Source organism: Armigeres subalbatus, chromosome 2 (genome assembly GCF_024139115.2).
Source record: "Armigeres subalbatus isolate Guangzhou_Male chromosome 2, GZ_Asu_2, whole genome shotgun sequence".
Classification (NCBI taxonomy): domain Eukaryota; kingdom Metazoa; phylum Arthropoda; class Insecta; order Diptera; family Culicidae; genus Armigeres; species Armigeres subalbatus.
In genome coordinates, this window is record NC_085140.1 from 294,661,427 (window position 1) to 294,679,958 (window position 18,532).

General features: G+C 37.6%; 1 protein-coding gene across 4 annotated transcripts in view; it reads left to right on the forward strand.

Annotated features, from left to right (window-relative positions):
- Positions 1 to 15,823, forward strand: part of LOC134212432 (6-phosphofructo-2-kinase/fructose-2,6-bisphosphatase 1-like) — a 319,297-nt gene extending 303,474 nt beyond the window's left edge. For all 4 annotated transcript variants that reach the window (XM_062690280.1, XM_062690281.1, XM_062690282.1 and 1 more), the window contains 4 exons: positions 59 to 199; positions 275 to 602; positions 666 to 793; positions 14,927 to 15,823. In XM_062690280.1, the coding sequence (XP_062546264.1) occupies positions 59 to 199; positions 275 to 602; positions 666 to 793; positions 14,927 to 15,016 (687 nt within the window). In that variant the 3' untranslated portion in view covers positions 15,017 to 15,823. The remainder of the gene's footprint in view (positions 1 to 58; positions 200 to 274; positions 603 to 665; positions 794 to 14,926) is intronic.
- The last annotated feature ends 2,709 nt before the right edge of the window (positions 15,824 to 18,532 follow it).

Sequence of the window (18,532 nt, forward strand, 5' to 3'; positions counted from 1 at the left end):
ACTTGATGATTTATTTTCCTATTTCTTATAATTTCCATTTTTATATTTGAATTACCAGCATGGTGAATCGGAGTACAATGTTTTGGGACGAATCGGAGGCGATGCGGATCTGTCACCTCGTGGTATGAAGTATGCCGAACGATTGGCGCGCCAACTGGGTGGTCCCGGTTCTGCTCCGGACGGCCCCAAACCTAAGCTTGTAAGTGATTAGAATTTTCATGTTTTTTTTTTATCACATTCATTATCTTACTCTATACTTCACTAAATCCTCCAGATCTGGACCTCGGAGCTGCGCCGCACCATTCGCACCGTACAGAACATACCGGGGCCGCGAGCAGCTATCAAAGATCTGAACGAAATTGACGCTGGCATTTGCGAGGGACTTACCTACGAGGAGATCCAGGAGCGCTTCCCGCAGGAGTTTGCTTGGCGTGATCAGGACAAGTTCAAGTATCGTTACCCGCACGGCGAATCGTATCTGGATCTGCTGCAACGAGTCGATAGTGTGGTACAGGCGCTGTTGGCCAACACAGACGTCCTGGTCGTGTCTCATCAGGCTGTCCTCCGGTGTATTATGGCGTACTTCAAGGGTACCAAGCCAGGTGAGAATTGCACACTTTATAATAAGTGGAAAACAGTTCTTAACAATTTATTATCCATTTTAGACGATGTCCCTTACATAAATGTCCCGCTTCACACCCTGCTGGTTGTGCGTTCGTACGGGTACGACTTCGAAGTGGAAACTGTTCCCCTCAAGGTGGAATGTGTGGATACGTATCGTATACAACCGAAGGTAGGTGAACTAGGATCATAAACCGTCGACAAAAACAAAAGCGAAAAGAAAAGAATCGGCTATTAGCCGCACGCAGTTATTTGGGTGGCATCATAAAGTCGCGAGACTGCGAAAATACAACTTTTTTTTGTGGATGAAGGAAAATACCTACCATTCGCTATTTTTAGATTGTTTTAATGAAAGTATGAATGTTGCGATATGTGTTGATTTGTTTTCATATCCGTTCTGGTTGTGCGCACAGAATTTGTATAATACTTACTGTAAAATAATTGATGTTGAAAAGATTACTCCTAAGAATTCGAAGAAATGTTAACAGATTAATAACCATTGTGGATGTTATTTTTTCCTTTTTGTAATCTCTCTATGATTCATATGTCCATATTTCTATCAATTATGTTTGTAGATTTTGGCCATCGGATTATCCTGAAATTGTTAATTTTGATAGTGTTAAAAATAAAATGCATTATTTCACATTATTTCTATTTATTACCAGGAACATAATCACAATTTGGGATTCACAAACAGAGTTAGTTTTATTCTCTATTCTCGCCAGTGCCAATCTTGACTTTGAATTTTCATCTGTAACCAACTCAATGCTAGAAAAATAGGTTCAACTAAATGAACTTCTGCATACGCTTGCTGAAATCTCAGCATTTTTGCCGAAGCCATCCAAAACTACCTAGTTTTTCTACAAAGTAGCTGCAACAAGGGCGACTATATAAGACGAATCGGAAGAATCTCTCAAAATGCTTTTTATCTTATTATACTCATAGATCACAGACTGGTTATTGTGTGAGAATAGCATCATTACCTTCCTTTACCACAGATAATGAATTTGATTAATTACTAGGGTAGACTAGGGCTGGTTGGTCGAGTTTTGCTTCCAGAATGTCTGTACTCATTCGGTATAGACAAGTCTTGGGCACATCTGTGACACATTTACATCGATGAAAACAAATTGAGGAAAAAGTTATAAACACACAAATGCGGCGGAAAAATTAGTCCAGCCAATTTCTCAACTATTTATTTTTTGGTCTTTTTTTTATATTTTAGTGAACTTTTTACAACTACTTCTGCCCAAGTAACCATGGAGCTATATATGCTTGCAAATAATACAGCCATTAAAGTTGACTTAAAGTGGAAAAAGGCCCTTTTACGACCGAAATAATGCTTAATTACTTTGACATGTTCAAATAAAACATAAGTAATGCATCGCTGCATTCGTAACGCTGAACTAGTGTATCGTCGCTTGACAGTTGATGAATAAATGCATCTTTACATTGTTAAAACTTATCTAATGCAATAAGCATTTAATATGCTGATCTGTGATTGATTACATGCATTAATTAATGCTTGGTGGTTATTTGGGTGACTTCTACTTTACTACTACTTCCTACTTCTACTTTACTACTACTTCTGACTTCTACTTTACTACTACTTCTGACTTCTACTTTACTACTACTTCTGACTTCTACTTTACTACTACTTCTGACTTCTACTTTACTACTACTTCTGACTTCTACTTTACTACTACTTCTGACTTCTACTTTACTACTACTTCTACTATTACTACTTCTACTACTACTACTTCTACTACTACTACTACTACTACTACTACTACTACTACAACTGCTACTACTACTACAACTGCTACTACTACTACAACTGCTACTACTCACTACTTTCTTTTCCTCCACCAAAGTATACTTACGTTTGATATCATTTTACGTTCCTTTACTAAACTACCCATTTACTAAATTTTCAACTGGGCCAAACAGCCACAAAATGGATTGCTTTCGAGAACAATCACAATTTACAAGCCCAAAAGTTAGGTTACGCTGAAAACATTTATACCATTTTGTAGAATTTTAAATACCACCAAAAATTAACACGAAACTGCCTAAAATTACATCCGTACATAGGCATCCCGGGCAGAAGCCATGAACAGAAAAACAAAACATGATATGGACTTGATTGATATAAGAGATAAAAAATGAGACAACAATATCAAAAATTTGCACCGAAATATCATTTAAATAGCAAACTATGCTATGGATAAGAACAAACTAATGGCACAAGATATTCATCACTTATTACAAATATCATAAATTGATATTTAAATGATATTTCTGTGCAAATTTTTGATATTGTTGCCTGATCTTTTATCTCTTATATCAATCATATTCATATCTCATTTTTCTATCTTATCAACATTTGATATTATTGAGCTATTTTCGTCTACTCTGGATTCGACACCCCAGCAAAATCACTATAATGCGCCATTGAAGCCTTTTCACAAAAGCCACTCAGCCAACCAGCCCCGGCCTTCCCTACGTTATGGAGGTCATCCATTCTTCAACAGCCAAGATCTGTTCGGACCAAGCCCTTGTGAAAACTGAACAAGGCGAAAAGTGATTACTAAGGGCACCTATTTAAGAAAGATGCAGAGAACACTACGACCTCTTATAGTGATGTTTGAGAGGAATGAATCGCCTGCTTTGAGCGTGCTTACAGCGGCACACTAGAAGTTAACTTTCTGAAAGGCATCTAAAGTTTAATATCTCGAAAATAATCACATTAATCGAAAAAATATTGAGCTTGAATCAAAAAGATTTTCGTGAAAAGTTCTCGTTGTTGAGAAAAACTGCGTTAGATGTCTTTCGCCATACAAACTTCAAGTAGTTAACTCATGCTGGCAATTTTTACATATACACTCCCGGCCAAAAGTTTGGGCTCACCCTTGAAAAATATAGGCAAAAGTTTTTGGCCGTATTTTCGCCATCTTAAATCCGATTTCGGGTATTGTTAGCTCAATACAAAGAATATGAGTAGAACTTGCATCGTAGGTAAAAGTTTGGGTTCACCCTGCAATTCCTGCGAAAAAAATCTTGTTTTATTTTAAAAAATCAAAATGTTTACTCAAGTGCACGGTATGCATAGGCCACAAATTTGGGTTTACTCTCCGGATATGCGATTTAATTAGATTCTCGCCAAATATTGTCTGGAATACAGTTCTTGACGTTTTGTTTGGAAACTAACTTTCTTCAATGTATATTTTGCCTAAATTTAAACTGAAAAAACGGTGAACCCAAACTTTTGGCCGATGCATACCGTGCACTTGAGTAAACATTTTGATTTTTTTTAAATAAAACCAGATTTTTTCGCAGAAATTTCATCAATGCATCTCATAGATGATTAAAATTGGATTTCGTTCCACTTTTTATTTCGAAATTTTGTGGGCTCAATTTTGAGAAAAATCAACATATTTTTACCACATAAATTTAAGAAAAATGTGTATCTTAATGTAATATTTTAGCAAATAAAAAAAAATAAAAATTATAAGTTTAAAATACCTACGATGCAAGATCTACTCATATTCTTTGTATTGAGCTAACAATTCCCAAAATCGGATGTAAAGATGACGAAAATACGGCCAAAAACTTTTGTCTACATTTTTCGAGGGTGAACCCAAATGTTGGCCGGGTGTTATCGCCTGGACAGCGGTGGGTAGGAAACCAACCACTGTATCCGATTCATTAAAAAACTAAATTCACACGCAGACTTCGGCTACTGCAACCAGGCTTGTAAAATGTCATCTGCATGTCATTTGACTAATTTGTTAATAACTTTCTTCAGAAGTAAAATTCACATCATAATTTTAGATGTACTCATAAAGCTTGAGTAGGGCTATATTTTTGGTCAAGGGTACATTACTCTAAATATAACATCTAAGGCTGGAGAGTGAAAACTCTCCAAAATGTCACGTGTCATTTGACATAATGTCATTTGAATGACATTTTGCCTCCCACGCCCCAGATTACATATTTACAGCAATGTCTTGTTAGACAAAGTTGTAGCCACATTTAAGCGCTATGAGTTCGTCATACATCAAGAATCAATAGCTAACTTCTGAAAAAAGTTCTGGGAAAATTATACAAACGAATGCAAATGACATTTTACAACACTGTCTGCAACAACACAGCAGAATATTGTTTAATGGAAACTATATTACAAGATCAAAGTAGGCTGTTCTTTGACAATTTTATGTCACTTTCAGGACTAATAGCGATAAATGCCGCTCTAAATAAATAAAGACTTGAATGAATCACCCACTTTGAGCGTGCTTACAGCGGCACATTAGGAGTCAATTTTCTGAAATCAGTATGGCGAAAGGCATCAATGGATCGATTTCTCAAAATTAAGCACCTTCATCGAAAACATATTTGGTAGGTGTAATAGCAGACACCTTCCTACACAACTGGTAGGGGAAGGATGGGCAATATGCCCTAGCTAATCAAAGACTGCTTTAATGTCTTAGTTGTAACGATTTTCATGGGTATTTTTACCTCATGCTACAGTTAAACAATATAGCTAGCTAATGGCATTTTGAAATTGTAAAAAATCTCAATCATATTGATAAAAATTAACATTTCAAAAAGTGGTGATATTTTGTTGCCGGAAAACTCATGAGGCAGCCTTCCAGCTAGCGGCTTTTTGGGAACAACACACCACGCGGTGGCGAATCAGCATTCTGGTATGGACAGTGCGTGGAGACGCGTAGTACATTGTAGGTTAGTCTCCCTAGGGCGTTTTGCCTCGCCGAAATGTTTCATCAAAATGTGGAAATTTTAGGTTTTTCCAACCTTTCTATCTTTTATTTTGACACTTACTTTTTTTGCTTAACCTACATAATTTTTCGTCTAGTTTTATTCCGGCCATGCCAAATACGGTAAATAAGAGGGAATACCCAAACGACGTTTTGATCCGGGGGGGCGTTTTGAGTCCTTTTCCCCTAACAAATAGTTTTTCGTGAAAAGTTCCTACTTTTGAGAAATACCGCCTTAGATGCCTTTCGCGGCGAAAATTTCGCCATACAAATTTCTGGTGGTTAACTCATGCTGGCTATTTGCGCATATATGATAGCGCCTGGATGATGGCAGCGGCGAGTAAAAAAACAGGCACTGCCAATAATTCGTTAGCTTGGCTTAGACTGACTGTACATATCAATGGTTTCGAACTGTTGACCTCTGGAGTGGAAAGCGCTTGCTATACCACAGAACCATCGGAACACTAGCGGCGGGTAATAAAAAACAGCCACTGCCAATAATTCGTTGTAGAAAAAGTGATCAAATAGTGACATCCAGTTCGAGCATATAGTCTTAGTCACTAACCCATAAACAAGTCAGTCAACCACGAACAGAAGATAAAGAAGTAGAAGAAGACATTTAGTTCTAAAAAAGTGACGAAAAGTTGATTACTGATCTGCTCCAGGAAGCGGATAAAACTCATGCCACTTACTTCCAAGTGAGTTTGGTCACAATTAGCTGGTCAACCTAAAACCGCTCCCGTTGGGGATCCAAAGAGGACATTTACGAAACGGCATTTGGGACCATCCACAAAGTACGTCACACCTCTAGGGGGAAGGGGGAATTCAGAGCAGCGTGGCGATCCATACAAAAAATTTAGAGGCTTGTTACAAAAAGCGTGACGAAGGGGGGAGGGGGGTTGAAAATCGTAAATTTTTGCGTGACGTACTTTATGGATCTTCCCTTTTCGTGTCGTTCGACCGCATATTTCGCTCACAGCGATTGGAACTTGTGCCGCAGACTTTCACGTGAGTTTCGTCACCTTCAGGTGGTCATTGTACTAACAACATCAGAGGAAAATATAAACAAACAGTCTTTCTCAAGGCTAAGAGTAGATGGAGTATTTTTATGTCAAGGCTTTCGATCCTGCTGGTACTCATCCAAAGAAAGGAGCTGTCAACATCTAGTTTCTGTGATCAGACTCTTCCTGGTGGGGATGAAACTCACTTGTAATTGTTGTACGGTTTAATCCATTCGGTTCTGAGAGAAAATCATTAGCATTTAAGCGTTTAGTAAGTATCAAAACATTTAAGTTGTTGAATATGGTACCAATATCCTGGTTTGAGCTAATCACCGTGGAATTCATTATTTGAAATTGATTGATTTTTTTCGGTGATTTTTTAACACTACAAATACCGAGCCAAGATTTGTAACGTAAAGTACCAAGCTCGCAAAAAACGTGGAACGGCAACTTTGAGTACCCAGATCTCAGCCGTTTTTCAATCAAATCTCTTGATTTTTTTAACAACACAATCTGTGGGATGTCAAAAATCGGCTACTGAAGACAGATTACATTTTCAAGCAACGGCCAATGAGAACCAGCCGGATAGTTCCGTTCCACGTTTTTTGCAGCCTGTTTGTGGCCATCCAGCATGGTGCATGCAAGTCGTACCACACTGCTTGTATGCAAAATTATCAGCCATGAAAATCTAGAAATTATTTTGTGATTTCAAAGAATATGCGGAAACTATAATTCGGAAAAATTCAATCCAGGATCCTTCCAAAACAAAACATCACGCGTTTCTAAAAGTATGACGATTTTAGATGTTCAATGCAAAGATCGTGACGAAGGGAGGCGGCGGTTTGAATATTGCCAATATCCGCGTGATATACGTTATGGATCCTTCTTTATTATGCAGAAAAGAACAATTTTTGAATGAGTACAATATGATAGCAAACAACCGACGAAAAATCTTTTATTATAATTGAAATTTTAGGAAGTAGGTACACAATTAGTTCATCATGCTATTCAATTTTGCATTGCTAACAGAATCAAAAATCTTATGAAAATTGAAAAAAAAAATTGTTTATTCCGGTACCAACATTACGTTGCAAGGTCTTCCTTAGACGTGCAGTGAGATGCGCAGCTACAAAGCAAGATCATTCTAAGGGTGATTGGGTTCGATTCCCGATCCGGTCTTAGGAATTGTCTCGACTTCCCTGGGCATAAAAGTATCATCGTGTTAGCCTCATAATATATGAATGCAAAAATGATAACATGGCTTAGAAACCTCGCAGTTAATAACTGTGGAAGTGCTGATCGAACACCCAACATATCCAAACATGCTCTTAAAGCCTCTGAAGAAAATTTTAGAAAAGTAGGTATATGTAAAAATGTATAATCTTCTTCTCTTCTATCTTCGTCTTTTCTTTCTCCTTCTTCTTTCTTCTTCTTTCTTCTTCTTCTTCTTCTATATATAAAAATGAGTTTACATTCCCTTTGAGGCAATATAACTCACGAATAGATAAACCGATTAGTATGATTTATGCACGGTTCAATTCGTTCTAGAATGGGCTATGTTTATATGTAGAAAAATACACTTTCACGGGGATAGCTCAAAAATATGCTCAAAGTTGTTGAGTTGTGAAGAAATTCAAGACGATTTTACATAAATCGGTCTAGAGTGCGTTGGTGCAATATTTGACATTTACAAAGAAAAAGTGCAATGTTATGAAAACTCATATGTGAATATGTACGTTATGTGGAAGATATTGATTTGGAAAATGTATTGGAGGTAACCACTTTCCCTTCGATGGGACTCGAACCCATGACCCTACAGTACGGTAGACTGGTGCTTTAACTAACTAAGCTACGAAGGACCTCCGTCGGCCTTCGCAACCTAGCGGCTACTGAACGAGCTCGAGATTCCCAAATTGGACGCATAGTCAAATCTCTCGCAATCCATTTTCTCAAGCCAATACTTCTACATGTGTATTGTACACGTCCACATTAGAGGAGCGTGAGTATTTAGAATGTCTGGCGGCTGTACACATTCTTCATCAGCAACTGTACTGATCAAGTGAGGTTGTGTAAGCTATTTGCCAGTCGGTCGTCAAGCTCAGACCCGACCGCATTGCGTAGGCAAGAGCACGCAACTCAGGTTCAGTTCAATCAAAGTTAATTGCCTATTTCCGGGGATTAAACCACCCGACTTGGACCTCGTGGAGGTCCTTCGTAGCTTAGTTGGTTAAAGCACCAGTCTAGCGTACTGTAGGGTCATGGGTTCGAGTCCCATCGAAGGGAAAGTGGTTACCTCCAATACATTTTCCAAATCAATATCTTCCACATAACGTACATATTCACATATGAGTTTTCATAACATTGTAAATTAACGTCCAAGTCGGGTGGTTTAATCCCCGGAAATAGGCAATTAACTTTGATTGAAAAGAAAAAGTGTCTATCCCGGGCTACGCAGGGTCCGATCTGCTAGAAAAGTATATAAATGAAAAGTATAAATAGTTTGCATATAGACCATATCACCTCACATTTCCCTCAACAGTTGTTTACCTCGGGCCACAATAGTATCCAATAGTTCATAGGCATAGTTTTATGAGCAGAACCAATCTTCGTAATCAATGTCATCGTAACCTTACGTTTAGTTACATCACGCGAATGAAGCCAAGTGTAATATGTCATGCCTATTCCTGCACTAGAGTTCTCGATTTCAAACGGCAAACTGCTGCTACGCACATAATTTGTTGAAGGCTACCAGATACCACAATTTGCACATAAATAATCAGTCTGGGATAAATTTGAAAGGTTCTTGTTGTAATTCCACCAAAAACTCACTGAATTTTTCCTCGAGCGTAACCTATCTCAAAACTCCCCAAAAAACTGAAAACACAAATTTCGGAAATGGCCAAATTCAAAAAGCTTCTACAAGAATTCTCGGAAATCCTGAAGTAGTTTTAGAAAATCTACGGGCCGAGGTGTTCCTTCTAGAATTCTGGGGAATTAATTGTTTGTTCTGATGTTTGTTCTTTTGAAATGATGGGGAATTTATTCTATTGAGACAGGATGAACTTCTAGTGAAGATCCTAAAGAGTTTTCAGTTGATTTTTTGGAAGGATTCCCATTGAAGATGCTGGAGGATTTTTCAGTGATGCTCCTGAAACCTAGTAGAATTCTAAAAGGAATTCCTGGGAGATGTTGCTGAAGAAATTACCGCAAGACTCGTCGATTATTAATTGAAGGAATTCCAGTTAAAATATAATTCCTGCAGCAATTCCAAAAGAAATTTCAGGAAGATTTCCATGAGAAGTTCCTCAGGAATTCTAGTAGGAATGTTTGGAGAAAGTCCAAGAATAACTCCTATAGCAGTTCCAGGAGGAACTCTCAGAGAAATTTGTAGAATAACAGCTGGAGGATTTTCAGGAAGAAGTTCAGGATGAGTTTCCTAAAATTCTACTTGGTGCTCTTCCAAAAATTACTTCTGGAGATCTCATCCAGGAATTTGCACTGATTGCCTGATTCTGAATCTCCTCAGGAATTTGTTCTGAATTCCTTCAGGAATTTATTCTGAATACCAACAGGCATGAGTTATTCCTGGAGTAGTTCAAGGATGAGTTTCTGAAGAGACCAGGGATGCACTTTTGAAGAAACTCCATGAGGAGCTTCACAAGGAATTACTGGGAGACCTCCAGAAGTAATTTCTGGAGGAACTCCATGAGTAATTTCTGGAGGAGGTCAAAAAAAATCGGAAGGATTCCCGTAAGAACTCCATGAGTAATTTCTGGAGGAGGTCAAAAAAAATCGGAAGGATTCCCGTAAGAACTCCAAAAAGATATCCTGGAGAAATTCAAAATAAATTCTGAGAGAAATCAGAATGAATTTCTGGGGGAACTCAGAATGAATTTCAGGGAGAGTTCAGAATGAATTCCTGGGGGAATTCAGAATGAATTCGTGAGGGAATTCAGAATTAATTCCTGGAGGAATTCATAACGAATTCGTGTGGAAATTCAGAATGAATTCGTGGGGAAATTCAGAATTAATTCCTGGAGGAATTCAAAATGAATTCCCGGGGGAATCCAGAATGAATTCCTGGGGAAATTCAGAATTAATTCCTGGGGGAATTCAGAATTCTCGGAAATTCCTGGGGGAATTCAGAATGAATTCCTGGAAGAATTCAGAATGAATTCCTAGAAGAATTCAGAATGAATTCCTGGAAGAATTAAGAATGAATTCCTGGGGGAATTCATAATGAATTATTGGGGAATTCAGAATGCATTCCTGGGGGAATTCAGAATTAATTCCTGGAGGAATTCAAAATGAATTCCCGGGGGAATCCAGAATGAATTCCTGGGGAAATTCAGAATTAATTCCTGAAATTCAGAATTCTCGAAATTCCTGGGGGAATTCAGAATGAATTCCTGGAAGAATTCAGAATGAATTCCTGGAAGAATTAAGAATGAATTCCTGAGGGAATTCAGAATGAATTATTGGGGAATTCAGAATGCATTCCTGGGGGAATTCAGAATGAATTCCTGGGGGAATTCTGAATAAATTCCTGGGGGAATTCTGAATAAATTCCTGGGGAAATTCAGAATGAACTCCTGGGGGAATTCAGAATGAATTCGTGGGGGAATTCAAAATGAATTCGTGGGGGAGCTCAGAATGATTTCCTGGGGGAGTTCAGAACGATTTCCTGGGGGAGTTCAGAATGATTTCCTGGGGGAGTTCAGAATGATTTTCTGGGGGAATTCATGAAAGAATTCAGAATGAATTCCTTGGCGAATTCATAATGAATTCCTGGGGAAATTCAGGATGAATTTAAGAGTTCTTTTCGGAGCTCCTCTATGATTCGTTCCTGGAGTTTCTTCAACAATTATTCTTGGAGCTCCTCCAGAAATTACTCTTGTGGCTGGGTTCGATTCCCGTTGCTGGTCTAGGCAATTTTCGGATTGGAAATTGTCTCGACTTCCCTGGGCATAAAAGTATCATCGTGCTAGCCTCATGATATACGAATGCAAAAATGGTAACCTGGCTTAGAAACCTCGCAGTTAATAACTGTGGTAGTGCTTAATGAACACTAAGCTGCGAGGCGGTTCTGTCTCAGTGTGGGGATGTAATGCCAATAAGAAGAAGAAGAAGATCCTCCTATAGTTCTTCCAAATATTTCTCCTTTGATTTTTTAGAAACTTTTCCAGCGTTTCCTTGTGAAGTTTTTCAGGAATTCTACCTGGAATTCTTGGAATAACTCACGTTGGTTACAATTTTTAGTGACTAAAAATCATTCGGCAGCAATATTTTATATTTGGAAAATTCAGGTTGGATTTCGAGGAGAAATTTCTGATGGAACCAAATAAGGAATCACTGGAGAATAGGGTGGCTCAAATTAGTATGGGAAAAACTTTTTTCAATTTTTTTGATGGGCCGCCCTCTTATTCGGTTCTATTTGATGCCCTGATGCTCTGGGCAAAATTTCAGCCAAATCGGTCAACGTTTGGGCGGTGCTAAATTCGTTGGAAGTTTATATGCAAAAATGTATGCAGAAACATCAAAAAACAGTGAATTACAGTTGGACAGCACAACTTATGATGAAGAGTTATGATACTCATTCAGATCTTGAAGAATTTAATACAGAATGTTATGCAGAAAACCGCGAGAAGATTAGAGTTTGCCCGGCTAAGTTATTAGCATTTCTCTGAAGGGGGGTTTGAGCAAATTTCGTTTCTTTTACCTTTGAAAAGAAATAAATTCACCTTTACAACACTCCAGTAAAATGCTAATATCTTTGCCTAATAAACTCTAATCTTCTCGCGGTTTTCAGCATAACATACTGTATTTAATTCTACAAGAACTGAATGAGTATCATGGTTCTTGATCGTAAATTGTGCCGTCCAACTGCAAATCACTGTTTTGGATGTTTCTGCATACATTTTTCTATAAACTTCCAACAAGTTTAGCACCGCCCAAACGTTGACCGATTTGGCTAAAATTTTGCCCAGAGCATCAGGGCATCAAATAGAATCGAATAAGAGGGCGGCCCATCAAAAAAAATTGAAAAAGTGTTTTTTGAGCCACCCTACTGGAGAATTTCCGGGACGATATTCTGAAGGAACTCTCAAAAATATCTAGATGGAGTTATCGTAGGAACTCCAGGAAGAATTTCTGGTGAAATTCGAGAAGGAATTCTTGGAAGAATTTGGGGAAGAATTTCAGAGTGGAATTGTGCAGGAACTGCAGGAGAAATTGCTATGGGATTCCCCTGAATGGAGGATCTCCACGATGGGTTTCTAGAAGATCTTTAGAACGTATTCAACGAGGATTCCTGAATTCACAAATTCCTAAACTTCTAAACTCACAAATTTCTAAATTCCCAAATTCCTTAATTCCTAAATTCATAAATTCCTGAATCCCTAATTTCATGATTTGCTATATTCCCAAAATTCTAAATTTCTAAAATCGTGAATTCCCAAGTTTCTATATCCATGAATTCCTAAATTCTTAAATCTCTAAGTTTCTTAGTTCCTAAATTCGTCGCCGCCTACAACCAGGATGTTAGGCAAGAAGCTTGACGCCTCGATTGACGGATTTACAATCTGTAGTCACTTACGAAATCCTGATATCCTACAGATTGTAACTGGAAAGAATCATTTCAATTGGACTAAAAACACCTGAGATATATCGATGCAAAGTTGCCGTTCCACGCTTTTTGCAGGGGTTGGTACTTGCAGTGTTAATTCCATCGTCACCAAAAAAGCCAATCAATTTCAATCAATATGTTCAATTTCGGAACTGTCCCCTTTGGGTTTTTGTCGGATCTAGCTCTAGGTTGGCTACTTGGAGACGACCAAACACACTTGGATGAACGCGACCTGAGTTTCAACCGGTTCTAGGTTAGTCATCTGAAAGGTAAAACGGCCAAAACGCCCATGTGAGATTTCTAGAAAACTAGAGTATCTGTTCCATTATTAATAACATGCTCCTATATCAATAACATTCGCAAAACAGGCAATTTAGGCTCAATTTGTGTCGTGTTTTGTTGTTATCCGGCTCACTGCTGAAAAAAACCCAAAAATGAGAAATAAAACAATTTGCGCACCAATTCTATGTTTTCGAATGGTATTGATTTGGGTACATGGTATGAATTCAAGGAGCAGTTCACCTATAACTAACTCAGATTAAAAATTAGTGGATGTCTTTAAATATTTGTAAGACCATCATACTATGTGAATGTGCAAGTATTTTTGTATTACATAATGGGAATATTAGCAAAATTCTGTCCGCAAAACTTGCACTGGGCAACTCAGTTGAACAATAAAATAATTTTCCTCAGTGGTGAATATGATATAAAATTGCATCCGTCTTCAATAATATTGCATTGTTGAAAACATGTTTCACTGCTCATAGCGCAGGACGTGTAGGCAGGACGATATGCCCTTACCAATTAAACACAAGCCCGGCGTACTAAGTAGCTCCAAATGATATGGAAACCATCAAAATATAATTCACACCTGCTTAAATGGACTCATGCTGGTTTTTTAATGACAAGCACATAGGGGCTTGTAACCTGTTTTATTATGCTGTAGATAAAATACTAATGAAGGGGTACAAAACTTCTTTAGCTAAGGAGTATTGCCTAAGCACTTGTTAAAATCCATTTTCTCACGTCTTTTTAAACAGCTTGAAAAAGCATTTACGACTTTTTGGACTATGTACCAAATAATACCAAGTTTGCACAAATTGCGTTGAAAAGTAACGACGGATTTCTATCCATAATGTTGGAGGTAGGCAATTAACTTTGTTTCAACCATTAATATCGAAAATAGCTTCAAGTTAAGTATAATGAAGGTGATTACCTCCAAATTTTTCCGATATCTACAAAAAATGTAGGCAATTATTTCGTGAAATTAAACATAACTAATCATAATTAACGTTGGTATAATTATGACACACGTTGTTTTAAATAACAACCATTGATAGAATTTAGTTATAATTTTCTTATGCATTCCTGATCGGGAAAGAGCGGCATATTATACCGTCTTACTCTAAAGGCCCCCACACAATACAGCGGAACGGTGATGGAAACGGAAGATGTGACAGTTAGCCAAATATTCTCTGACAAATTTTCCGTTTCCGTCGCGCGCTGTTCCGCTGAATTGCGTTTGGGGCTTAAGTGTTGGCTTTGTTATGTCGAAAGTATTACCAACAATAATTATATCTATGGTATTACCGAGAAATTCGTGTTAGATGTAATGCGTGAAATAAACGCTTTACATGGTGTAATACTCGTGACTCAGTGAAGGTTTTTCACAGTCAGCTCCCAATAGTAGAATTGGTGCAGAATTGGTCGGGGTTCAGCGAAACCGCACCAAGCGCCTTTTTGACTGAGAGACAGAAAAGTATAAAGTGGAAGTAAAGAAGGTTTAGAGACATCAGGTAACCAAAAGGTTACTCTTAGTGACGAAACCGTGAAGTCTTCATCAAACATACACCTACAGTACGACCTATTCATTGTGTTTATCCATCTATTTTTGTTTTCAGAATTGCTCGACCAGTCGCACAACTGCGGATGCTTTGACCACGGTTCCGGCACACTTTGACACCCCTCTTTCACAGCCCTCGATCAGCTAAACTGTGTTGATCTCTTTGCATGCAACAACCGGACACGTGGTAAGACAGAACGGAACACAGCAGAGAAAGTTATTGGATTGCAAAATAATAAAAAAAAAAACAAATACAAATCACTATTATGTATTGAAGGAGTTTAGCTCCGAATGTGTGATGCATCACGAGCAATTCATATTGCTTTTTAGTTTGTTGGCCAGCATGAATAAAGCAGAAGGTGAGAACCAATCCAAATTGATTACATGTTGCTGAATAAAAAATATATAAAACTCCCGTTCTTCCAAAAAAAATAAATAAAACTATATTTCGTACAAATGGATTGAGTTTGAGCACGACAGGTAAAGCAGCAGCATTATTATCTTGTACGTCAACCTAGAAGAGAAGGCACCAATGCATCTTCATAATATTTTACTTATATGTACAATAGGAAGTTTTGTAATGCTAACCGATAAGCTACGAATGAGTAAAGATTAAGTGAAGGTTGAGGAAAGTGATTAATAGATTGAATCCAAGTTGAGATGAAAAGATGCATTTTAATATACAAAAACATAAACGCTAAATCGATTAATGCAAGTTGATTTTTGTATGCCGATTGAAAGATTTGTTTTGAAATAATTAAACACAATCTTCAACGCACGCAAACACCCGTGAAAGGTAACTGAAATGGTAGAGAAGCACGAGTTAATAATACATCAACGTCTATTTTAGCATTAATCGTTATTTTTTATTTGTAGAAAACACAATTACAAAAAAAAGGTCAATCCTAAATAAACTATAAGAAAAAAAATATAAAAAGTAGTATGAACCAAAGCAGAGCGTTGCACCAAGTTGAGCTCCAATCGAAATGTATCCGAAGTCCGTTATATCGATCGCGTCTTGTACCGCCGTTCTACGCATAGCTGTCCCATGTTACCTTGATCGAAACTCCAGTCAATTTGTTCCACTAATTTACGAATCGAATAGATCTGAAAAGTTTCCCAATACTTTTGAAATTTATTAAACATAAGATACACTTTTCTGGAACATTAGATGGATCACTCTTTATTTGGACATTTTCCAGTGTACAGTGGAAAAAAATGACTCGAGTTTGGTTTTTCTTCAATCAATTCCAACATGGGACAATAATTCGTAGAAGGGCAATGTAACTCAAGAAAAAATCTACCGTTAAATGAAGTGTTTTTGTTATTGTCAAATTAATTTTATTTTCACTCCGTCCGATTAAAATGCAAGATAACTGCCAGAGTTCAAAAAGACAATTTTAACTTTTTTTTTTGCATTTTCATTCCGAATCGAATATTTCATTTCGGAGTAATGATCAAAAAACACATATCAGTCATAAAAAGTTGATAAGTTATTCTAAATGCAGTGTTCATGTATTTTTTTCTATTGTTTAGAAAACTTTATTACAAGTCAACCAAATACCTAACTCCGTGGTGTGTGATAAGAATCAATAATATATTTTTTGCTGTTTTTTTTGCTTATTTTAGATTATTTTCTAACAGTCAAAATAAAACGAATCAAACGTGCGTTCCTCACCACTCACCAGATGGATTGATTGCTGTTCTAATGTGAAAACAAATGGGGACGTTTGCAAAAATAATTTCTTCAATCTGTGTCAATAATTGCATTTGAGCATGACTGCTGCCACGTTTCATACTGTTCAAATCAGAACAAGAGAATAGCATGCATAAATAGAAAATCTAAAGCTATTGGAGATGACCTGTTTGACGGTACATTGCTTCGGTAGCGTGCGTGAGAAAAAAAGAGTAAATTCTTGCTTTTTCTACCACATCTCTAATGGGTATAAAATAAAAGGAATGATGCTAAATTTGGATAAGTGGCAGTTCTTCCGATGCATCGCATGAGATGCAGCTCCGATGATTATATAATGAGATCATACTGATTACGTAATAAAAGAAGATCAGAATTCTTGATGAAAGTGTGCAATTTGTTGTCAAATCACTTACATTACAATTACAATAAAATAAATGATAAATATTAAAAGCTGCTTATTCTGCGCTTTTTAGGTCTGGTCATTCGAACTCATTTTCAAAACCATCGGAAATTTAAAATATTTATGAATTTTCTTCTGAAGTTTCCGACGATTTTTTTTCTTCAAATTTTTCAACTAATCTTTGGGATTGGGAGCTTAAAATAGAATGGGAATCTTTGACAACGTTTTTAAGTTTTCAACGAAATTTCGAACCATCTTTGTTTTATTTTCGTTTAAGAATAAATATGTTCTAGTATTTTTAAAGTTAAAGTGATTTTCTTAAATTTTCAATATTAACACTACAGTCACCTCTCCACATCTCGATATTGAAGGGACCATCGAGAAGAGGAATGGAAGGGAAATTTAAATGAGTACTAGATCGAAAAAAGCTTGTTGCTATGAAAAACGACAACACAACAAATGTCATCTCTTGTTATTGATGTATTTGGTATTGCTCAAAGATGGTCTGGTAGCCTAGAAATTTGAATATATCGACAAAGAGTGAGATAATCCTGAACAAAATATGAATAGAACACATCGAGATAAGGAAGATATAGAAGGTATAGAAAGCCCAAAATTTTATATTAAATGTATTTTAACGTATGTAGATTGAAGGGACCGAGGAAACCATCATCGACATAGAATGACATAGAACATCGAGATGTAGAGAGTCAACTGTATATGTAAAGGTTCCCCCAAACACAGGCGACGCGACAATCGCGGCGCGATTCTATCACTTGGCGACAGCGATTCTGTCGCCGTTGGCCTATATGGAAGCGTAAATAGAACATTGCCTACAGCGACCCAACAATAGGATCCCGTCGACTAGCTGACGGTTTGCTACGCGGTCTCTTCGTTCGATGGAGACGCAAGGTTAATGATGTTTGGAATTACTCTAGCTTTGTACCAGGCGCGCATCGAATCGCGTATCAAGCGGTTGCATTCACTGTAGCGTCAAGCAGTTTGACCAACACTGACTCCACCTCTCGTTTATTCAAACATCCATCAAGTTTTACCAACAGCAGCACGAACAATCAATTTATTCGACTAACAATATTACACACGAACGAACGACCGAAGCGCCAAATTGAGCACCAACCATCAAAAAATATATGGGGGTTTGTGCAACTTCACTACAAATAAATGCTCAAACATGTTCGGCGAACCACGACTCCACCCTCGACAACTCAAACTAAAATCAAACCGTTTTATTTTTTTCCAGCCGAGCCGCCAACTGTCAAATGGTTGTTCGAACAACTTCACACACGTTAAAACAAAGCAGAAACCGAAGCGTTTTCTTGGGGGTGGAGTCAATGTTCGTCAAACTGCTTGACTGGTGTGTACGCTGCATTACACTTGGTTGCGGTTTGCGTCACCGAGAAACGTAGGACTAGATTTTTACTAGGTCCGGGTGGCAAAGCCCTACTTGAATTGGCGAAATGAAAATTAATAATCTTCCTACAGCATCGAATTGCACCTCCCCCCTTTTCGATTTGGCTATCTTGGATTGGGGCTAACTCTGAGGCAGT